Source organism: Plectropomus leopardus, chromosome 10 (genome assembly GCF_026936395.1).
Source record: "Plectropomus leopardus strain MGB_pleo_1.0 chromosome 10, ASM2693639v1, whole genome shotgun sequence".
Taxonomy (NCBI): Eukaryota; Metazoa; Chordata; class Actinopteri; order Perciformes; family Serranidae; genus Plectropomus; species Plectropomus leopardus.
The window spans coordinates 15,177,047-15,202,172 of NC_142185.1; the positions used below are offsets into that span (position 1 = coordinate 15,177,047).

At 39.1% G+C, this 25,126-nt stretch overlaps 1 protein-coding gene across 6 annotated transcripts in view; it reads left to right on the forward strand.

Moving 5' to 3' along the window:
- Positions 1–25,126, forward strand: part of map2 (microtubule-associated protein 2) — a 109,897-nt gene that overhangs the window by 40,745 nt on the left and 44,026 nt on the right. For all 6 annotated transcript variants that reach the window (XM_088083115.1, XM_088083116.1, XM_088083118.1 and 3 more), the window contains 2 exons: positions 6,879–7,016; positions 19,225–19,495. In XM_088083115.1, coding sequence (XP_087939241.1) covers positions 19,285–19,495 — 211 coding nt within the window. In that variant the 5' untranslated portion in view covers positions 6,879–7,016; positions 19,225–19,284. The remainder of the gene's footprint in view (positions 1–6,878; positions 7,017–19,224; positions 19,496–25,126) is intronic.

Consider the following 25,126-nt stretch of genomic DNA (forward strand, 5'->3'; position numbering starts at 1 on the left):
CTGTGGTCCTAGCTTCCAAGTTGATCATAGGCTAATCACATAAGGGAAAGTACAAACAAGTACTCTCAAATCTGCAAGTAATTTTCAAAATTGATGATGCTCACTTTTTTTATTAATATTACCTATACTTTTTCATTCAGTACCTAATTAAATTTAATATCATAAAATTACTTTTGATACTCAAGTACAGTAAATATAAGACTTTTAGGCAAGTACTATTCTTTTCTCATTCTCTGGTAAGATATTTATAAACAGTTGTGAATGAAGTGCCTGAAAGCCATACCTGAGAAAAAGTAAAGTTTTCCAAGAGGAAATGTCTAGATTTTTAATACTTTTGTACAAGTAAGCATTACGCCAGAAACACACTGGCTGCATGAGCAGCACGTCACAGCAACCTCACCGAACTGCAGCGTGTTTCACGCGCGAGGTGTTCGTACTGGCAGCATTGTGGCTGTGATGCTTCTGCAGGACTACCTGCTGCTATGAGTACTGCATTTCCACATTTCTAAGTACAAATTTCACTCATTTATGAAGTTGTACAAGCTCTTGCATTGTCAACAACATGGTCCTGCAAATATTTTTACAATAAAATGCCTTGTGGCAACAACTAATGGGATTCAGTCAACAAAAGTGTTCTCAGAGGACTTTTATTTAGAACCGGGATAGTTTGAGTAAAACAGACATTTTTGTTTTTCTCTGAGACAGAGAGAAACTTTTAAAACTGAAATAAAGGTGGAATAGAGTCAACATAATTGAATATAATTATCAAAACAGCATTTTTGTTGTCCATTTCTGCTGACAACCGCGCACGGGTCATAGAAAAAAACTGTGAGCCACCGTTTCTCTGAATGTGCCGCGGCTGACAAGCAGCTGACATGCGCCACTTACACAGCCAGTGTGGCTAACTTGTTAACACGGCGCGAACCCCCCGCCCTTGAGGGAAAATTTGGCAACGTTCATGCACTGCTGACGCAGCCAGTGTGTTTCTGGCATTAATCCTGTTCTAAGTATTAGTGAGATGCACAACAATTGTACTGTCTCACACAGTTTGTCTTTACATACATACTTCACTGATAGTAGTTACTAGAACTTAAAGGGGGATCATTTGAGAGCTGTTTTAAACTTGCACTTCCTCTATAATATTCATATTCTACTCTAAATTACAATGAAAGATTATATGGTTTTGAATAATGGGCTTTGAATTGCAGACAGTTATGTCTCATTGTTGGGGTGTATTGTCCAGGTTTGATGGACTGAATGAATGAAACTTAAGTTGAATAGTGTACCGAGCCTGAGTGGAATTTGCATTACCATACAGAGGCTCAGCAGTTTATACCGACGGTGCTTGCAGTTAATTCATGCCCTTCTTAAATTGGATAACAGTGCTTTTATTCATGTCATTAATTACACAATATTTGAGCCAGAAACAAAATACTGTACTCGAAGAGTGTACTCTGTCACCCTTCAACACATTTCAGCCAAAATTGCCAACTGGTGTGAATCAGATGGCAAATGGTTTGGAAATGAAGATTCTAAAATCCCAGTGTACCCAATGCAATTAAAGCAGTTGCACAAAGCGAGGCAAGGCAGGTTCTCTCCTTTCTAAACTATTGTATCTGCATCTTGCACATAAAACTCACACTTACTAAAGACAGTCTCGTTTGCACAAATGTTGACGATGTATCTAAAATCCAGCAGAGTTTGGCTGCTTTGTTTGTCTGTGATAGCTGAAGCTTAAAGATGCGTACTGTACACACACGCACACGCACACGCACACGCACACGCACACACACACACACACACACACACACACACACACACACACACTCACTCACATACACACTCACTTCATACATTTCCAGTAGATTGCAGCACTCAGTAATTCTGAGGGAGAGCAGGTTAATGAGGAGAGGACTGATAAATGAGAGGCTAATAGAGAAGAATAATCACTTTGCCCAGCTTTAACTCTAGGAAAATTTCTATTGAATAGCACAGATTTTTCATTTTAGGTATCAATTACATTTTGGTATTGCTTTTTTGCAGGCTGTCACATGGACATGGTAAGGAATAGCTTGAAATAAATGGGCGGATTACTGTCTTATTGAACTAGAACTTCCATGCATGCGGTAATTACTTGTGGGGAGATCTCATCTCCTTGCTTTGAGGTGACTCAGGTTTTTTGTATATTAGTTTCTTTCATTTTTCAGAGCACTCTGAGGTTCCTGCATCTGACTGCATGAGAAAATGTGTGAAGTTTTTTTGAATCTCTTCTAAAAATGTGGGTATTGTCATCCGCAGTAAAAAGCAGTATAGTAAATCCCTTCTCGATTCCTTCTGTACACAGTAGAGGAGAATTTGGCGTGATAGGACGTTCTGTGAGCAACAATTCCTCTAAATTAAACAACAAAATATGGTGTTTGTCAGTGCCAAATGCAAAAACACATGTTGTTTTTATATGGCTGAATGCGCAATCGTTCTTCTTAGAAGGACAGTCTTTAGAAGAGAGTTTTATTGCAGCATCATACAGGAAGAGGCGAAGGCCTTAGCTTGCAGAGCACACTCTCATTAAAAATTTAAGCTTTACATAACCATATGATTCAGAATCAAACTTTCTGAGAAACCGTTTTACAGTATTATGGAATAATCCAAAGCATGAAACTTTTTCGTTGAAAGGCCTTGAGGAATCAGCACATTTAGTTTAACTCCTCACACTGGTCTAGTCACATTGCAAATACATGAACTCCCTACTTTTTCTAAGCAGGAAAGAACTTGATCACCTGATACACACAAATATGCACACACACACATCACCCCCTGCAGACTGCATTAAGTATGGGCTGACAGGTGGCTGCTGGAAGTGCAGTCCCAGGGGACAGAACAAAGCACTTTCGTAGTGTGGGTGTGTGTGTTTGTGTGAGTGTGCATTTGTGCATGCTTAATCAGTATGTGTGTGTGTTTGTGTGATCTGTGTACGTGTGATAGAGGCACAGGGTTTCATAAGAAATGAGCAGAAAGGACCTTCACACTTAGGGTGGAGATCAGAGCTTGAAGGGGTGTCCAAATTTCTTTCATACACTTTCTGTTTCTTTTGTTGGTGTGTTTGGTGTGTGTGGTGTGTGTTTGTATGTGTGTTCTCCTATAGAAGGGTGATTTTTGGTGTTTCCCATAGGACCTTATTTCTAAAAAATATGTACGGTAGTCAATGGTAAGACACAAACAATATTTGTGTGTTTTGTGTGAAACTGCTCAGTGAATCTCGACTCACACCGTTCACATCACCAACACCTACATGCTGAAACTTTAAAGAAATATCCAAATGTATGAATTTATAATCTAACCTGGTTGCAGTTCCTTGTATTTTCAGATTCATTTTATTTAGCTGAAAACCGACTGAAATCCCAGTCAGCTGGATTTCTGTTATAATTAAGGAATCAGAAATAACAGCGGAGTTGATCTATTTTTTTAGTTGATGGTTGACCACCTGGAATCTCAAGATGATCTCAAGATGATCGGTGAAAAAGTGAAAAGGACAACCCTGGTGTATTTCGACCCGCAAAGCTTGCAAAGACTGTAATGACATCATTGACAAATTGGTGTGAGTGGCTGGTGAGACTGGCAATGACTCCAGAGCTTCACCACACCTGCTTCTGGTTTCTGTCGGCTTCCTGCTGCTGTGTCACCTCAGTTCAAATTTGTATCTACAAAAGGCATCCACCAAAGGTTTTTCTTACTCATTTTTTCTCTTTCTATTAATTATGAGCCATTTCGCTTCAAGGCACTTCATTTGCATTTTTATTGGAAATTCTTGACCATACATAATTGAAGTTACATGGGTTGCTCATGTAGGGCAGCGTGGAACATCTCACAATGAGCTTTAACACACTCTTTATGCAGATTTGTTAACAATTTTCTGGCTATCATTTTTACATTTTTTTTATGCCACATATGTTTGTAGTATTCTAAAACTGATGTACTATATTTTTCCATTAAGCAGCTCTTTCTTCTCAAAAAGACATAAAAGTGATTTTAAAAAAGACAGTGGTGAATGCACCTTTGAGCATCGTAAAGTATCATAATAAAGTGCAGATTTACGCCTTCTGCCCAAGATGTGTTGTCCCCTGGTTTTAAGTGCTGTGTGGGAACCAAACTGCATATTTACACAGCGAACATACAGGCTTGTCCAAGGTCCTTGTCTGATGTATGACTCACTTGTGACCCTCAGCTGTTGTCGAACTGAGGCAAAGAACAAAAATGTGTCTTCTGCGCCTGTAAACATTGCTGGTTTCTCAGCTCTGAGGCTTCGACTCGCTTAGCCACAGGCTGGCATTGAATTCAGTACAGCCACTCAGCTCTTTCTATTGTCTGTTATGTATGGCAACAGAATGGACTGAGTTAAGATGGTCCTTGATACTAGAGAAAAGTTGAGTAACATCATATTGCCTTTTTTTTGCATTCAAACTAAAGGTATTCTTTCAACATTTGGTAAAAATGTATGCAAGATAAAAACACTGGTAACTGGCATCATGTGTTGTCCTCAAATTAATATTTTATTATATTTACATGCAGAAATAAAACTGGTCTTCAGAATAAGTTTGTAAGTTTTGTAAACGTTCTTTGCAAAAACACCCTTGCCCTTGTGGACTAGGTCTTTTCGTCACCATGGCAGCAATGAAAACATTGATCACTGTCTCAAACTACTCTGTTTCTCTAAGACAAGTTGTCATAACACCATTACATCCATGCATTAGCTGATTGGTTCGGACACAATAGGCCTACAGCAGTAATGACGAGACAAGCCAGAGTATGCATGTAAAGGCTAAAGGCCAATATTCAAATCAAAATTGCAAGGAAAAATTACACCTTCTAGCAAAAGCAGAAATAGGAAGGAAGGTATTTTTGGAACCTACTCATGAAAACTTAGGAACAATGGACAAGTATCTGAGAAGTTTTTTTTTACCAATCCTATACACAAATTAAAATGTTTAGTTGCCTGAGACTAATTTGCTTAAAAGCACTTGCTTGATGTTTGTGGTCTTATTATTTAACATATTGGCAAGCGGGCAACACTTTCATTTCTGAGGCACTCAAATTATTTCAAGTTAAGTATAATGTTTTAATCTGCTTGCAGCCATCAGTGCTGCTTGAGGGAAAATATTCTTTTGAATGCTGAGCTGAGCATCTTCAGCCCCTCAGCAAGTTTTAACATTAGTAGTAAAACAGAACAACTGTTCTTAGCCTCCAGGTATTCACTCAGTTTGTGCCTGCAGGTGCTCCTAATAGTAACCCTCATTTGAGCTCAGAAGTCCTTTAATACTCAGTGTCAAACATTTATACCCGTTTTTGTGTGAAATAATGAACCGCTGATCCTGTAGCCAAAAGTAGGTTATTGCTGTGATTAGAACTAGTAACTAGAACTGGTAGAGAAACACAGAGTAAGCATGAAAGTAACTCAACTGTAATTAATTCAACTCTACTTTTGTAAAGTTTATATAACTATTAAGTGTTAAAGGGGCAATTCACCCCAAGATCAAAAATATACTTTTTTTTGTAGTGCTTTGCATCAAACTAGTTTTTTTTCTTGTTTTTTTTTCGCCCAGTGTTGGAGATATCGGCCGTAGAGATGTCTTCTCTCCAAAATAATGTAACTTGATGGCACTCAGTTTGTGGGGCTCAAAGTGCAAAAAAATACATTTGAGAAATTCAACAGTAATGTCTCTTTTCAAGATAATCCTAAAACTATTTTCTTTCTACCAGACTGCATTCACCAGCCGAATCACTGTCCAGAAGGAAGTGTGAATCTACTTCTCGCTCACCCAGCACCACTGAGCTAACTAAATGTTACAATTTAGCCGAGGAGGATGCCAAAAGTGTTAACATTTTGTGCAGTCACATGCACGAGCCTGACTTCCATGAGTTGATGCACTCTTCCTTTTGCACAAGAGAGAAAATGTTTCCTTAATGAAACTGCTCACAACAGGGTCTGTGGATTATCTTAAGTAACTTGGTCATGATATCTGTAAAGAAACATTGCTTTTTCAAATTTAATTTTTTGCACATTGAGCATCACAAGCTACATGCCATCCAGTTCCATTATATAGGAGAGAAGACAGACATCTCTACATCTGATATCCCAAACACCAAAATAATCTAGACTGATAAATAGCACTACAGGTAAGAGCAAAATGTGTATTTTTAAATTTTTGGATTAACTGTCCCTTTAAGGCAGCTCTTTGGTGAGTACAGCTGTAGGATGTGGGAAGTAGGATGTTTGTGATGTCCTGGCTTTGTAGATATTGTTTTAATATAATGCACATTTTTGGTGGTATTGTTCAATGGTGTTTGGTCATTTGTTTGTACAAATCTTTTGATTAATTATTAGCAATCATATCACCATGCATCCATCTGGGTTCAGTACACAAACAACAAATGGTTGTAACAAATTGTACAAACAGTACTTATATGCAGATCATCTCTACAGCAGATGATTGGATATCGTGATCTTTTATATCAAATTGCTAATTTATTAGGTACAACCAGTTTTCACTAATACAACAGTCCTGTACTTAATCCTTTGGCCCCGTCTCTAATTCCTTCTCCTTTACTTATCCTTCTTGGACTACCCTTGACTTTCACTGTGATCTGAGCTACACAACCTGCAAATTGCATCTTTCACGATTATGATGCTATTGGGGTGACAAAGTCTGTCCACAGACAGACAGACATATAAACACATGGCAAAGTACTACAACCTGCTTCTGTGGTAGTTGACCCAAAATAGTTGTGTCCAGGAACACTTTTTGACATGATTACAGTGAAAACAATACCAGCAATGCTATCACGCCTCATAATAACCTCATCTGCTTTTTCCCAATTTTCAGGTGTGACTTGAAGGCTGTCCCAGTTGGATTTTTGGTATTCCTCTGATAAACCTGACATTAAAACAGTGAGATTTGGAGAGAGCACAGATTTTTTGCATCTAGCGTGACTCACCATCCAGTCCCAGACCTTCTTACCAGGTAACCATGATACTTGCTTTATGTGTTACCAAATTTGGTGGCTACATTATAGCTGAATGTATACTCAAATTCTGCTCATAGTATAATTTATACCTAATGATCCAGTTAAAAACATAATATAGGCTGTTAAGAAATGCATCTGCAGAGGAAACCAGTCCCTTATAGTGTACTAGCTATAAGTGTTTTATAAAAGTGCTATTTCAGTCCCCCTGCAAGGCATATCTAATCATGTAAAACTTTAATGTAGAAAATACTCTTATTTAAAAAAAAAAAAAATCCCTGAAACAGTAACCACCCCAGTCAGAATGAAGAATCCAAAAACAAAAGAATATAATAATAATTGCGTGTGGAAGAGCATTAAATAGTAAGGTTTTAGCAGTGTGTGTTTGGGAAGTACTGAGCATTGGACTGGATAAATAAGACTTGGATGTGGCTGCCTGAGTTGTGTGAAAGAAATAATAATAATAAATAACTCTCTCTCTCAACTCATTTGGCAAATAACCGATACCAATATTAATAAATCCTCTTTTTTTCCCCCACCTACTTTTAGTGATCGGGTTTCATCCGTGGTAGAATTAACATCATATCATGTCATTAGCAGGTGAAGACATGAAACACAATGCTTTTCAGTGTATGTAATATTAATTCATAGCGCAAATCAAGAAAAATACTTAAGGTTTATGTTTTGTACATGTTCACGAAATCAGCATGTTCGCCAATTCTGATATTTCATTTTAAGCCAATATCTGCCACTACCAATGATGTGCCGATATCATTATTGTACATCTCCACAAAAAATGTACTGCAAACCGATCCTATACTAACGCAACTGCACAACCCCAACCTCCCAAATAAATTACATGGAAACAAAAGGACATAATGTAGTTTTGGACAGGCTCCTGGTTTCACCACAAGAGCTTCAGAATTATTGCTGGCATATGATCCTGACAAATAAAGCATTATTGTGCACTGAGATTGCTGTGGCGGCTTGCCATGCGCAAACTCATGAAGCTCAAACCTCATACGCCATGAACTGTAAGACTGATCAGAGCCACATTCATTTATCATAAAAATCTGAGCTGTGATGAATACCTGTCAGAAAGAGAAAAAGAAACATTTGCAACCAGAAAAAGAGAGAGACAGAGAGAATGCCTGTTACCTCCGCAGATGAAATGGCTGTGTGGGTGGATGTACATGTGAGTGCAGGCTGCTAGGAGCTGTGAGTGGGAAGTGGGTACTGAGTGGGAAGAGAAGAGCTGCTTTAGTGAGACGATCAGCACCAAGGCCTGCTGAAAGGCAGTCACGCTTTCATGGCTTCTCTTTGTTTTCTGCACTTGTGCAGAGACAAAGTTCCAGGTAGTGAGGTTGGTGATGGATGGATGGATGGATAAGAGGGTTTTTATGCGTGCCTGCCATCGTCTGTGTATGCGTGTGTGTGTGAGGGTCAGTAGCTGGTCCTCCTTTCTATTCTATTCATTCAAAATCATGATGTATCTGGTTACGAGACTGGACAGAAAAACGAAAGAATAGGAAGACTAAAGTGGGCAGAAACAACACATCAGGGTCAGAACATGTTTTAAAAACAAGTTTCTAGAAAGCCTTTCAGCTGAGCCAACCAATGCAAGTAGTCCTGATGAAGTGTTTTGATTATCTGACCAATTTATATACTTTTTTTCTTACATAACATGGAAACATTCTCCAAAGAAGAAAGAACAACAGCAGAAATGTATAATAAGCAGAATAATGTGTAGGAAGAGTATAACAAAAGAATATTGAACAGCTGAAGTAAATAATTGTTGAAAGAATATGATCAGTATTGTGAAAGGGGGATGCACTAATCTGAAGTGGCTAATAATCATTAGAAATAATTGCTTTGTTATCAGTTTTGGCTGGCTGTAGGTGTCAGTGCAGATTACTTTGTCTATTTACTAAATAATGTCAATTGATGCATAAAATTGAACACGGTGATTCAAATTTACAGTCGCAAAACTAAATGCATCATCATCTTTAAATTTGATGATCACAAAAATGACTACTTGGCAGTTTTGCTGCCATAAATGAGCTAATGACAATGAAAACTGTGGCATCATTTGGTGATGCTGGTGACATCATTTGGGGATGATGGTTTACAATGCAAACAAAATACTGTTGAAATAAGCATCTGTAAAGAAATGTACAGAACTTCGGGGTTGCCTGTCTAGTGTATATATGGAGGAGGATAATTAAGGGGGCTTGAGACTGGAAGGTTGCTGGTTTCATTCCTGGCCCGGCAGGATGAATCGGGGTGAAGGATAGGGCAGGAATTTTTGTCCGAGCTCAATGCCTCCTCTTTAGTAAAACATAAATATCTGTACTTTAAACAGGAAGCAACTATGTTTCTGTGTTTTATCCTTTCCTTTTTGTCAGTACTTGGGTTATAGGCTTTTAAAGACCTATCCTGTGCTAATAACATAATTCCTGGAATGAAGCTGCTAAGAGGCATTATTTTATGCTGTTCAATATCTTTTTACTTCCATGCCAAAAGATCACAAGTGTGCATATTTCTTAGATAAAAAGTCTTTGAAGCCCCATCCACAGTGCACCTTCACTACACCTCTACACTGAAAGCTGCTCTAATAAGGTCCTCTTTTAACAGCATCTTACAGCATGCATGAGGTTGGTTTCATTTCAGGTTTTAGTAAGGGACATAGGTTTAAGATGTTGAGTAAAAAAAACACACTGACAGGATGGATTTTGATAATTCTATCTACATTTTACATAATAGGTTTGGATTTATTATACTTATTCTAACCCTATTATACAATTCAGTCTCTAATAATTCCCTGTGAAGATCTACAAACCAACACACACAGACTCTTTACATCCAATACGACAAGGATATTTTTAGGCCTTATAGGGAGGAATTTATCCAGCTGTTGTGGATAAAATTACCTGACCCTGATCTACTTTTGCTCACTTATTCACTTGATAGTCCAGTTTTCTCTGCTCCAGTAAAACCAGCCTCGGGGCTAAAATGTACTTAAGAATTTTACAGAAATGTAGAATATAGCCTGAAACAGTTTAAGAAATAGTTTGGCCTTTTAGGAAACACATTTATTTAGTTTCCTGACAAGATAACAACACTGATACCACTCTGGTATATCAATCTTAATACATACAAAATGTTCAATGTGATATACTATTTCTCTTAAAACAGCAAATTGTTGTTTTTGCCCTTCGCTATTTGTACATTTCTTACAGTCATTATACTAAGCTAAGAGACCCAGCTCTATTGGCTCTGGCTTCTTATTTACAACACGAAAGTGTAACCCAATTGCCAGATAAAATGTTGACATTATGTTTCATACATTTTGTATGTGTTACATTTTCACATTATTATGTCGCAGATTTGATGACACTTTGTTTCAACAACCTTGTGGTTAGCATGTGATTAGGTTTAGGCACAAAAACTAGTGATGCACGATAATGATTATTTCAGCCGATATCAATAACTGATAATTTCCATCTTCTCATGGCTGGTAATTTCTTTTTGTTTGTTTTTTATGACCTGAGGGTATGAAAGGCTGAGATGTAATGACTACAGATTAATTTAACATTATAGCTTTGACCTAACCAAGTATAGCTGACATCACTGCAGTTAACACAACAAAAACAAGAACAGCCCTGACTCTTCAAATGGCCTTTTTTTTCAAATGAAATGCGCTGACAATCTGTCTTATCAGAATAACAGTAAATTGTATCACTCAATAAAAATATAAAAGCTTTTATACAACCTATGGCGGCTTAGTCTGCAGATAAAACACTGACAAAAGCAGATAGATAGTAGACTGTTGTGCTAAAAAAGACATAGCTTTCGTAGAACATAAAGCCTATCCTAAAGCCCACACTGCTGACTGCGACGACATGTTATCAACTGATCTAGCAGGCGTAGCAGTAAGACGTCTCACGCAGCATATGCAGTGTGCAGTACTGGCAGAGCAAAACCATGGGCAACACAGGCATTTTTCAAAGAATTTATGCTTATTATTATCGGTTCTATCTATCGGCTAAAAATTTTATTATCGGAATTATCGGTATGACATCATAAGTCCCATTATTGGGCCGTGCATCCCTGCAACCACTTAGTTATTGTTAGGAGATGATCATGTTTTGGCTTGAAATACCCAGTCAGAGGGCACAGTCCCAGCAGGAATAGCAGCAATGTCCTGGTTAAAAAAACAACCACTTTTTGTAGCACTATGCCTGCCGACAGGTTGCCGACAAAACACTCAAGTTTGGAGCCCAAAAAGCCAATGGAAAAACACCAACTATCTTTACAAAACACCCACGATTGGTGCCAAAAAAGTTGGTGGCAAAACAGACCGTCGCAACAGATCACCTGTGTTTGGAGCCTAAAAAAGCCAATTAAAAAACACAGACCATCACTAACGCTTTGTGTCCTTAAAGGCCGGGTGAAAAATATAGATCGTCGGTACAAAACACAGATGTTTGAAGTCTAAAATGCCTATGAAAAAGCAATCCATTACTACATAACACCCACAGACTGTCGTGTTTCAAAAAGTGATCTAGGTGACATGCCACCCACCATCCCCTCCACCTCCCAATGACGAAGTCATCTTATATATTATGTCACTATAGAAACGAGGATATGATTCGAACAGTGCAATGGCAACATTTCATCTGGCAACTGGCCTGGACAGTGGCATCAATCTTTTCCTCTACCTCTGGCCAGGAAAGCAAAAAATAAATTTAAAAAAAATCCAAAATGTCAAACTGTTCCTTTAAACACACAAATGCATATTGTTGCTTTCAGGTATCTGTATTCCCATACACACCTACATATATACAACATCACACATATGCAAGCCACACACTCATACATACATGTACAGTATATAGACACCCACACACACCCACGCACTTAGAGGAACTATATCTTGCATCCCTAACCTCCTCTTCTGCTCTCTGGCTCCTGCAGTGAGACAGCCCTGAGAGGAGAGCCCCGCAATGCAGCATCTGTGTGACTCACACACATGCACACAGACACACACACACAAACACACACACAGTGAGATGGTGGTGTGTGAAAGTGCTCAGATCGTAGGAGGGAGATGAGGAGTGAGAGAGCAGAGTTAAGCAAATGATGAAGCTGATGAGAGGAGGAGGAGGAGGAGGAGTGTGTAGGAGGAGGAACAGTGACGGGAAGAGGTGGAGGAAGATGAAGAGGGAAGAAGAAATAACAGGTGGGAGGAAGATTTATAGGTGGAAGGATGCAAAGGAGTCAGACAAAAGAAGAGAAGAAGCAGATAAGAGCCACGGAAATGACAAATGAACTACTTAATTAGCTCGCTGATTACCTTGTCTGAGCAGAATTTTTATGGCTGATGTGTTCACAGACAGTTTATCAGTACTGCTTCATCTCTTTAAGCTGGACACACATTGTGGTACATGCTTGAATTGACAGGGGGAAAATTGGCTTACATAGAGTGAAAATAAACCAGAGTATATTCACAGCTGGCAAGTTAATCTTCAGAAAACTTTTGATTGCTGCATGATGTCATCATTAGATTCCGCTAATTGCTATTTTTGTTTTGAGGAGATGTTCACTAGGAACAGCCTGTAATTAGCCTTCAATACACAGATATCTGTGAGCTCTTGCATGATAATTTGTTGAGCCAAGATAATTCATGTTGGTCTATAAAAACTCCCCAAACAATACAAAGCAGAAATGCTACAACACAATTACCAGGAAACCCTGTGTCAGTGAGCTGAAGTTTGCCCATAAACTTGCTGAACACATCCGCCTCCTTCAGTCTGTGAATCTATGAGACAATGCACTTAATTGGGTACTATTAGCTATTATAACTAATTGAGGTGAAAAAAATATATGTTTGTGATTTTTGATTTTCTTTAAGGGTTGAGAGGTTTTTTGGCCTTTGCTTTATTTCTGCCTCATCAAGCATTAATCTTTTATAGTGTACTGTAGAAGTAATGGTGAGGAGAAAAATGAATTTTTAGCCTTTGAAAAAACACACAATTCAAACTCACTAACCTCTTCCTGCTGTGTGATGAGTGAAAAGTGCATTCTAAGTACCAAATCAAAATTTAAAATTTTGCAGTCCGTCTCTTAATGGACCATTTTTATGTTTCAGCCAGACAGCCCACCTGCTATTTTGAGGCCATCTGAGTGGTAGATGGAGTTTGTGTGCTCTGTTCTGACTCTACCTATAAAAGTATGTCCTTGCCAGTATGTCGTCCTTCTATTGACTGAACATCAGTTATTTTCTATGGATTTTGCCGAACTGGGAAAATACAGTTGGAAAAAGCGAGAGTCGCACTTTCCCCTCCCTTGACAATTACGGTGAAGGTGCCCCCCAGCAAGGCGGTAAACCCCAGCTGCTTTTGTCCAGCCGCTCAGTGGATGTTAGTAAAACACTGTAGTTACACTGGTATTTTTTCAGTAGGGCTGCTTTTAACTATTATTTTTATATTGATCAATCTATCGATTATTTTCTTAATTACTAAATTAGTTTTTTGGTTTATAAAATGTCCGAAAATATTGAGAATTTTTCCTTTTTTTTCTTAAAAAAATACTCTATCAATCTTATCGATTTCCAAGTTAGCTGGCAATTAATTTTGTAACTTATTGATTAATCAGTTAATTTATGCAGCTCTAGATGTCCTCATGATACTCTTGTACCCTTCCTTACACAAATTTAGTTTTTAAAGAAACATATGATTGAAATAAATCCTAAATATGCTTTTCCTTTGTAAGGATTAGCTTTTCCCCCAAGATTAAATATCTAACAAAAACCCAAGTCATGAATCTAAGAAAGCAAAATATGTTATATAATGTATTTCTGATGTCTATTCATCTTTTCTCTGAATCAGAGAAACTCCTGAGTCAGGGAAGGACAGGTATTTTAAAGATTATTTTTTCGGGCTTTACAGTCTCAGCCTGTAGAAAATATGTAACTGAAAATAAAACTTCAATTATCAAACAAGAATTTTGGGGGGCCTATGCAATAACTCTGAGGACCCCAAGGAGTCACAGACCCTCTGTTGAGAACCCAGGCACTTGAACCTTACATAAGGATAGAGGATGCAACACGTACTGAAGTGTTTTCATCACCTCACATTGACTGTATGCCGAAAAAAAAAAAACAGCTTGCACCGTCACTGCTAATTCATGATCAGTTTGCCAATCAGCAGCAGGTGATATGCAGCAGAGATGCTGAAGCTTTTAGCTAACCATCCTGTGAATTTTTTTTACACTTTCAGGATGTGTACCAGTTTCAGGCTGCAACCTGGGCAGCCTGAAACTATAGAGGCATACACTGCATTTGTTTCTGAATTATTAGTGTGACTAGTAAAACAGATGTGAAGTAATAATCCCCACTTGCACTCATTCATACATACAGTACATGTTGCTTAGCAACCACTTTGATTAGCTACCACCAGAGCCCTTTTTTGTTTATTCTAGTGCACTAGCTACCGTTAAAAGGACATTTTACAAAAGAATATGTAAAAAAAAAAAAGTAGCTGAAAAATACTCACTCAGGGAAAGTAGGTATTTCTTTACATGAGCCAGCCACATCACAATTGATCACTAATTAATGGTTGCAGTGTTTTGAAAAATAATCATTTTAAAGGTAGTATATTTGGCTCTGTAGCTAAAGTACAAGTGCTGATAACACCGCTGTAATACCTTGATATAAGTCACTATCCAAAATGTCCAGTAGCAGCAGTGTCTGGCATCTGCTCACTATTCAGCTCCATTCTTCCCTGATGCAGGGAGAGAGAAGAGAGACGGAGAGAGACAGAGATTCAGCATCAACCGTCCCACTGGCAAAGTGCCACAGGCTTTTTGCCAAGTGCAACAGACCTGCTGTCTACTGAGACGCTCAATGTCTAACTCTATCATATCGCCATCTCATACAGTCTCACTCCTCACTGGACACAATGCCTTAAGGACAGTTTATTATCTAAACAGTATGTTTTGTCCGATATTCTGTGATCTGCAGTTTTCTGCTCTTCGCTTGTCTCAATCATTTCCTCTCTAAGATGATCTTGACAAGACATTTCATTTTTCCTCTGCTCTGTTATCAACTGTCTGCACTTCTCTCCTCACTAAGTTGCTACACGGACACTGTCTGCTCGTCATACTCACATTTTTACACTGTACCCTGAACCAGTTCTTTGTTTATCAATATAGAGCACATACATGGCATGTTAATTAGCAGGGTTGAGACACAGCACTGCATTGCAGCCCCGGTTTGTGTTTCAGGTTGATGAAAAAGATGTAGTGTGACAAGATAATGTTGCCTTATATACCTCTCTAATCTCCAAATCCAGCATGCTGAGTTTTCATAATGCTTGGTAATGGCCCTTATTGTCTTCTTTCAGTCTTTAACCCGGCAGGTGGTGCTATTTCATTCTCACATGCTACACATCCTTGCTCACAAACATACAGGCCATTTACACTGCTACACACAGCAACTCACAAAGCCTCCAGAAAGCCAGGCCACCCCCCAGTTCATGACCCACCACTGACACCCTGAGCCTGGCCACCAGTCAGGATGATCTTTGAAGGGTCTGGAAATGAGCCACATAGCTCAAAGTGACCTTCATCATCAGACAGACAGCAATGAGACAGTGTTAGGACAGCAGTCTCGTCTCTGTATTTTATGATCTTTAATATTAAGAGTGCTCTTCAGTTGAGGCTTGATAAGGGGCACAGTGGTCAAACAAGCAGCAGAAGGGACAGTGACAGTTGAGGTACGAAGCAGAATATACTGCTGTGGCTTTTGGACAGAGATAGAAAGTAAGCATTTTTATGAGGAGACTGCAGTGTTGTGTGCTGTGGACTCTCTGTAGAGGCTTCATTCACACTGATGTTCCCCTCAGAGCTGAGTCATGCAAAGCTCCATTGACTCCTGACTCTGATCCATTTAGGCTGCAAGGGGCTTACAGCCCTCACATATTCTGCTTAGTTCTATGCTATTCTTTCACTCTGTTTAATGCTATTCTGTTCTCTTTCCTTTTGCTATTCTATTCCAGCGGTTCTCAACCTCTTTTGTGATGTAACCCCACAGACCTGTTAGTTGAGCTCGTGCCGCCTTTCAATTACATCAACGACATGTTCCAAATATGTTTTTTAAAATAGACTTTAAACTGCTTGTTCTTTAGCACAGGTAATTATATTAATAGTTATTTTTTACATTTTTTATACACTCACTACAGACAGTGTGACTTTCTGTTATTTGTTTCATTCATTGTTTCATGGTTGATAGTTGGATATAATAGTAGTTGGAAACCAGAGTACCTATGTTACAGAGATAGTTAGGGCTGCCCCTTGAAAGTCAGACCCTCAGTCAACTGAGATTGCTTCAAGTCAAGCAGTCTTTTTTTTCTGTACAGAGTACTACTGGGGAAATTTTGGTCCCCAGAATTTGCTGAAGAGTGAGTGCTCTTGACTTGAACGCTACTCTTTGCAGCGGCACAGAGGGACAGAAAGATCTCACTACAGTATGAAGAAGTGGCAAATTTACAGCTCACAGCAAGTTAATATGATACAGTCTCTGGCTTTGCTGATATCTTGGGTTGACAAAAAATGTTGTTGTACATGTGTGATCAATTTTTAGCAGCATTAGCTTGTTTTCTGTATTACATGAATTCTGCTGTCACACTCAACGATCCCGCAGAGCCCGTTCAAATATTAAAACTTTGTAGGGAAAACAAAAATTTGATTACTGTTGAATACTCATATTGACCAGCCAAATCTGATAAGACTGGCACAATTTGTCGGGTACAGCCCTAGTGGCAAAGGATTATGGTATAGTAATTTTGGAACCAAAAGTAACACCTATGAAGAGGTACTTAGATCCTAGATCTGTGTAGTGTTTCCACTGCAGACGGTACTTTTACATGTGGTTGAGATTGCTGTCACATGCTGCTCTGTCCAGCAGCACTTGCTGTATTTCTTTGTTCGCCAGTGATATCATATCCCGTTTATTGTCCACAAGGCTGCAGGCTGGAGTGAGATTTTTCTCATTTGGATATTTAGTTTCTGCATTGACTCCTTGTCAGGCATGATAAGGGGTTTAGTGCTGCCTGAGCACACTGAACGAAGCTCCGACACCTTTTTTTCTCCAAGTGTGGATTAGAATATGGCATTCACATAATCTTGTCACATTAATATACTTTTTTTTCCACTTGAAGATCCACTCATTAATAAAGTATGTTTCAGCCAAGAGAGACAATGAAAACAGATGAAGTAATTAAAGTTGTCTTGTTGATATTTAAGGCATGTTTAGGGATTTACCCCGAGCAGAGGGGCAATCAAAAATGAGGACGGTTCCAAAGGTACCATGGGTACCATTCAAAACTTTTCACAATGGAAATGCAAAAGAATTTACTGAACTGACCTGCTGATGGAGACAACGCACAAATGTAATTTGAGTAATTCAACAATTACTTACTTTGTAATGCATTCCAAACAAAAAGTCTTGTACTAACAGGTTAATACAAGTATGTGCATTGTTAAGCGCCTGGTCGCCAGTGATTCATTGGGGAAAATCGAATCCCCCTCCCCCGCAGGAATTGGTGGATGGATTGTCGCACTACAGATGGAGTTTAAGTGTTAACGAGTTGGCCGTCCTGTCTGATATCAGGCAACATTCTTTAGTATTTTAGTGTATTCTGTTCCATTTTTATATTCTCTCTCAGTGTGCAGACAGCGAGCAGTAGTATTGAAAGCACTGTGAATGCAGTGACTAGTGTTCACTGTAGCAGTACCTTGGTTCCAGGCTGCAGTTATTGACTCCTGTTTTCTCCAGCAGACTTCCCTTCATTCTCTGAGTCTCTGTGGACTGCAGAGCTAAATGACAAATTGCTCCTTCACACATCCCCTTATGCACAACTACACAGGCTGCTCAGCTAACACTTGAAGTACCCCTGGCCACAGCCCTCTTGCAGAAGTCATGAATTCCTTTCTAGAGCATTTCTTTTCTTGTGGCCTGCTTGAGGGTCCACAGTTGTCTTTTTCTTTCTAAGCCATTTATCTCTGTTTCTCACATTAATGACACATTAATTTGGGCGTTTGAAGGCCAACAATGCCTCAAATCAACATTATGTGTTGATATCAATGTCAATATTGTGTAAGAAAGTAGAACATTGAATAAATAGATAATATGATAGTATCAAAATGGTCAACAGACTTATCCAACCAACTCAATGTTCCACTGAAGAGCGGGAAAGCCTGAGTAAAGGACTTCACATTCACAACCTTGTGTATTGATCTTACGCTACATCAAACCCATTCATCTGTTTCCCCCACCTTCTGCCCAATATCGTCCAAGAGATCATTGAATTTCACTGCCTGTTCCTGCCTCCGGCGATTTTGTGGGTTGATCAATACTTGCCCCCCCCCGTTTTTCCTTCTGCTTGATCTCCACTCCATGCAGTTCTGATCAATCATCTGCTCTCTGCACAGGATTTTGGTTACATGTAAGGTTTTGGTATCACTGAAAATACCTGCTGTACAAATCACAAATCCCTTCCTCCATTCCAAGTGTTTAAAGTGTGACGTTTTTGTTTTTGAAATAGTTGCTGTTAGATTTTCATATAAAATGACTCTGCTACGTGATTCAAACTATTTGTCCAACAATAAACTGAATCTCATCAGTGTGATCAGAGCCCTCCTTACATCCCCACAACCTTGTGTGTGTCACACAAATCCAAGGTCTGCTCTGCCCATTTTCAACCAGTTGTGACTTCCACCTGGGCCACTGGCTATATGAGTCATTACACACACACACACACACACACACACACACACACATACACACACACACACACACACACAGATCAATAGCGTTTAATCCAGTGGCTGTCACCTGCCCGCTAACGGCCAAGGAAAATATTTCACACAACCACCTACACACAAACTCGCACAAGCACATTTGCCCTTCCAGGCTTGTTGACAGTGAAGCTCGGTGAAGCTGCGGCAGGGATTATGACTGACAAAAAGAGATTTGTGAATGTGACTGATGCAGCGTGTCCTAGAGCCTCCTCTGGTCTGCACACTGTTCATTCTCCTTCATGAAACATTGCTAACATTGCAGTTAATAACACTGACGTGCCGAGTTTTGACCGTGCCTCGCCGTCTCTCCTCCCTCCCCTCTGTCCCTTCTTGTCTGTCAATCAGAAGCCAGAAGGAAAGACCTCACCCCTTGCCCACCCTCCCCTGCTGCTAGCTAGCACCAGCATGGCAGACAGTCGACAGCCAGAAGACGGTGCCCCCCAGTGGGACCCATCAGGGGGGCAGGAGCCCACTGGCACCCATGGAGCCAATGGCTACTCTTCCTCCGCCTACAGGACCTGCCAGCCTGGTGGGGCACACATGGCAACAGGCTCCTACTCTGCCAGGGAGAATGGATTCAATGGGGAGCTAACTGGTGCCCCCGCTATAACTGCAGGTAAGACATGTTTTTAGCATTAAAATTTCTTTTATTTTACACGTCATCAGAGGCTCACCTGGCATCAGTTTGCATTAATTGATTGCTCAAATAAGAGGATGTGGGCGTCCTCTAGCACACCTGGTCGAGTGTGCCCAGCCTCATTCTCCCAGGGACTTTTAGTTTGTGTCCTGCAGTTGCTACAGGGATGTTCTGTAAATTGTATAAAGATCCTATGGAAGCCCATTTTAGTTAGGAAGGAACAGTAAAACAGATATAGCCGACTTATAGGTCAGGGATTTGATTTAAAAAGTCTTACCTACAGCGCTACTTACCAGTCAAGATTGTTTTGGTGTGAGCTGCCGAGTGTTGGAGATACTGTATCAGCCGATACTGTTGGCCTCCGCTCTGATATAGTGGAACTAGATGGCACTAAGCTTGTGGTGCTTAAAGCCCCCAAAAAATACATTCGAAAGACTCAACAGCAAAATTTAACCCCTTATAAACAATAAAATGGCATGAACATTTACTTTCTCTGTTAAATAACAGCTGATCTTGTCCTTTTCTCTGAGGGAAAGAAGATCCCAAATCTCATTGTTTTCCCAGTATATGGACTTTAATGGCTGTTCTTCTTCTTCTTCTTCTTCTTCTTTGAGTTAAATGCTAACAGCTGCTTTTCAAATCTACCGTTATTGGTTGCACACATTACATGTTGTCAAACACCACACACGTCCAGCCCATGGTCCTGTTGGCGGCTGTCCTGTTTATACAGACACTGTTTCAGTGCTGTTATTATATCCTGTGGTAGCTTAAAGGCAAGACAACTCCGTTCCCCCATTCTGCAATTGTATCTTACATACAGAACGGAGAGGCAGTATAATAGCGCAATATTCCCGCCTTGAACAGGCAGTATAAAAGTGGCTTATGACTGCATTTTGTAGTACTCAAGTGCGTATCATTTGGGCGCTTGTGTGTGTGTGTGTCTGAGTGTGTACACATAAGTATGTTAGTGTATGTTATCCTTCCATGCATTGTAAGGTTTTTTTGTGTTTGTGTGTGTGTGTGTGTGAGAAAGAGAGAGAGAGAGAGAGCTTTGTCTACAACTCTTGACAGTGTTTGGTGTGTTTTTGTGTATGTGAGTCTCTGTGTTTCTGTGTGTCCTGTCTCTTCTTGTGCGTGGGTTAGCAGCACTTCAGGTCCTCACTAGAATCACATACTGTTATTAACGGTGCTATAATTAACACATAAAATCTGTCTCTCTACCCCCTACCCCCCACCCCACCCTCACTCACACCCTGGAGACAAGAACAATAATGTACCAATGGTGTAGCCATGGAAACGGCTCCCCTACAATTTACTCTGCCAGGGCTTTTGTTCTTCTCGCCTTAAGCTTGCCACAGACAAGACCATTTAGTGTGCGATGACAAGAGCCCAATTAACCTCCCATCTCCCCATTATCTGGTTTTAACTGACACCAGTTTTGGAGGCTGATAACAGTATTTTTGAGCATGTACTGCTTGTTGCCATTTGACCATCTTCATGCTCTCAATGCCCATCTTTAGTTATTTAGTATCATTCAGTCATTCAAATTGTCTTCTTGGAAGTGTTTAGGGAGAAGAGTCAAATTACTGTGTTATAATCATATAATGACACTTAATTTAAGACAACACTCAAATCAGGTTGATGTGAATGTATGTAACAAAAACTTCTATTCAGATATTACTAATATAAAAAAAGGTAACACTTTCTATAAAGTCGACATTTATTATGCATTAGGAGGGCATTCTTAATGAATTTTAATGCATTCATAATGCTTTGTGACTACACTCATAAACACACATAGTGCTCACTGATACACTGTATAAAAAGTCATAAAACATTACAGATGTGACTTGTAATGAATTATATGTATCAAGTGTCTTATGGATACTATAACACTTGTAAGTACAATGTTGAGTCTGTGTCCAGTGCTTTAGCACCTTTATCTCTCTGCTTATTTATGTCATCTTATGCCTCTGTGCAGGCAACAACCATGGCAAAAATAATTATGCTTTTTAGTTGTCCATCCATATGTCTGTCCCATTGTCATGAACACAATATCTCAAAAATGTCAGGAATTTCTTTGATTTGGCACAAAAGTCTACTTGGACCCAACGATGAACTGATTGTGGTCAGAGGTCACTGTTACCTTGCAACCATCTCATTCTCTTGAACGCAGTATCTGAAAAGGTCAAATGTCAAGGTCACTGTGATCTTGCGCCTGTCTCATTCTTGTGAATGTGATATCTCAATAACACCTTCAGGGAATTTAACTTAAATTTTGCACAAATGTCCATTTGGACTCAAATATGAACTGATTAGATATTGGTGATCAAAGGTCACTGCAACCTCACAAAATATGTTTTTGACCATAACTCAAGAGGTTATGTGCTCAAATGTCAACTTCACTGTGACTTCTTAATGTGCAGAAATATTGTTTTGGCCATTACTCACCAGCTTAAGTCATTAACAGAAGTGGAAACATTTGGTCAGATACTAAATTGATGACACTTCTTTTGGGTGACCATGTTTTAAACGTTCTGATTGTGCTGATCTTCTGCGCTGCAGCAGCAAAGACGTTCATAATCTGTATGAGTATCTGCTTTTCACCTGTGTTGAGTTGATAGGAGAGAGGGTGAAGTGGATCGCCATACTTTTGTCATACAAATCTGATTGTGTTGATTTTCTGCGCTGCAGTTGAATATGTGTGAAGCATCCTGGTTTAGAATTTGTAGCTTCTTTGCAGCATCATACATATTTGAAGCATTATCTACTCACATGGCTTCATAGGAGTCTTGACAGACACGCAATATAAACTGCAACTTGTCGAGTTGGTGGAGGCCTACAACCGCGAGGCGGTTATTCTAGTTTTTTGTTTTCTAGTAAACATAATGTATGGGTAGACACTTCTATCTAACCTGGCTATGTCAACAGGTATTTATTATGAATGTGCTGGTTTTGTGACATAGAAGAGTAACAAAATAAATCATACAACAACTAATTCTTAATATTATTTTCTGTTTTGTTTATTTTTTTTTAAATGTTTATATAATTATTACTAATATCCTGTGGCTCACACAAAGAACCAGCTGGTAAGTTTTGTTTTGAAAAAATAAACTTTCAATTCAACAAGTCTTTCTATCTATTAAAGCACATCAAGATGTGTCTAATGTATATCATCTGCACAGGAACTGACTGCCCTTTTGAGTTTTTTTTGAAAAACAAAACACATTTTACTTATCCAATTGTCATATGTGTGGAAGGGAGAGTCTTTACAATGTCGCATTACTTTAGCTTCATTTTTATACTAAAATGTAACTGACAAGCTGATGAATTTGCTAGTAGACCAGTCATGGCATCCTTTTGCGTGCATAAAAATGGTCTCTTCAGTATATGCAAGCCATAATCAGCTGTTTTTTTCTCCATTGAATCCAATGAGACAGGATCAACAACCCTGCAACATATTTCATCTAGTCAGTATGAAATCAAGCAAGTTTTGTCTTAAACACATATACATATTCAGAACACCCCTTGTTAAAGATGACATTTTATGGTCAGATTTCTTAAATGCATTGTTTTCTTTTCTGATGAGAGGCTACCTTATAGCCCTACATAATTAGCTGCCAGGGCCTCATGCGTTCCTCTGGGTCATTAGTAGCACGTATCAAAGATATGAGAGCTGTAAACAGCCTCCTTTCAACTTCAAAGGAATGGATTTTAACTGATGTCAACAAGAACACAGTGTCTTTTACTCATAGAGGGGAAAGCCAAAGATTCCATTGTAAGTTTTAGAGCAGCATTTAGAGCTTCTCTCCCATCCTGTGGTCCTCATCAGCAAATTGAACAGACTTAAATATGAATCCTTTTAATGCATCATTTGTCTCCAGAGCTTGTTCACTGAAAAAAATGTTAGTAGAATGGATCAAATCATCATGTGATCAAGTGATAGGACAACAAATATTTCCATTTTCAGTAGAAATAAGAAGATTATAATTTTAAAACAATGGCTAATAACGATGAGTTCAAAATGAAAGTTGGCTTACACATGAAGACAAAACTCCCCATCTCCTCCAACTTTTACCGACAGCAGTCTGCATTAATGATGATAATCAGTGTGTGTTTTCTAATCATCTGCATGAAAATTATGTATTGCATCAGCAGCTGCGCAACCAAAGCTGTGTTTGTCTGCAGAGCGTCTTGACAGCATACATTAGCATTGCTCGCAAGCAGGGCAGGGCGGGAGTAAGTGGGGCGGAATGGGTGACAGAAGGGCTGATGCTGGCACTTGGTGAGCCTTCTCTCCCTGTGAAAAGCTCTTCAGACACAACAAGAACTACTGAAGCACAAAATTGCCCTCTTGACTTTCCTTTGAGACAAAGTTGAAAAAGCCAGTCAGCCATGCTGGAAGTGGTCAAGAGAAAGAGATGGAGAGAGGCAGACAGAAAGAAACAGAGGAAGTTAATAGATAAAGAAAGAATGCATTGACTGATGTCAATGTCACTGAGCTGATGCAAGTTACTGGGCATGCTGTCAAGAAGCCTGTACAAGATTTTCAATTGTTAGAGTCCCTCGATCTCATCAGCGTAGACAGTGTGTTTGGCTCTTGCAGAGAACAGATTTGACCTAATGAAGCTCTGGTATGAAGTATGGACACAAACAAAAAGGGACACATCCAAAGTTTAAGGATGCCTAAATCATGACCTTGCCCCAGGGGGGTTTAAAATCTGTAACCGCAGTCCCTGCAGATCCTTAAAAAGTCTTTAAGGCATTGAATTCATTAATATAAAAATAAGGTCTTGATTGGTGTCAAATTGACCTAAATTAATTTTTCAAAAGTTTTAAAAATGCTCAGACACGGGAAGGAAGATATTATTAATCTGACATTGCATTGCACAATCTCAAAAATAATAGGTTAACATCTTTTTTCTTTTTTTTTTTTTTGTTAAGTAATTTAATAAATTCCTTACTTCTTACACTCGTCATAATGGAAATCTAGGTAATGGGATCTCACATTCAGATTAAGACACAAAAAATCCAGGCCAGAAATGTCAGATATTTCCCACTAATTTCATAATCTAACTTTTTCACTGGACAAAAAAAGTCACGTTTTATGTTACAATAAACATTTGGGCAAAATAAAATTGTCCTTCAATTTTGCTTATTAAAAAATTGGTCTTAAACTTAATTCTGAGTGGCATCAAAAAGTCTTAAAAAGTCTTAAATCTAGTCTAATCTTTCCTTAAGATGTAGAAATCCTGTGTAACATGCAACACTATTCTAATGATGACAATATATGTAGTCTCTGTGAAGGAGTTTTTGATCATGAAGAAATGTTTGATTCTGTGTCTTAATAGTATTTAATTTGTGCATTGACATTTAGTTGACCTGAGAAACCTCTGTGCCCTCTGCACTTAGCATGTTGTTTGTTGAGAGGCTCCTGCCTGTCTGTAAAATAAGATGTCGACCTTGTTGATGCTCCTGAGTAACACACACACTTTGTCTGACTCTTGTCTGGTTGCTGAAATAATTATGCTGTACTGTTGTTATGTGTCTGGCCATGTACGTGTTGTGCCAAACACTTCTAATAAAACGTATACATTAAGGTGAGAATAG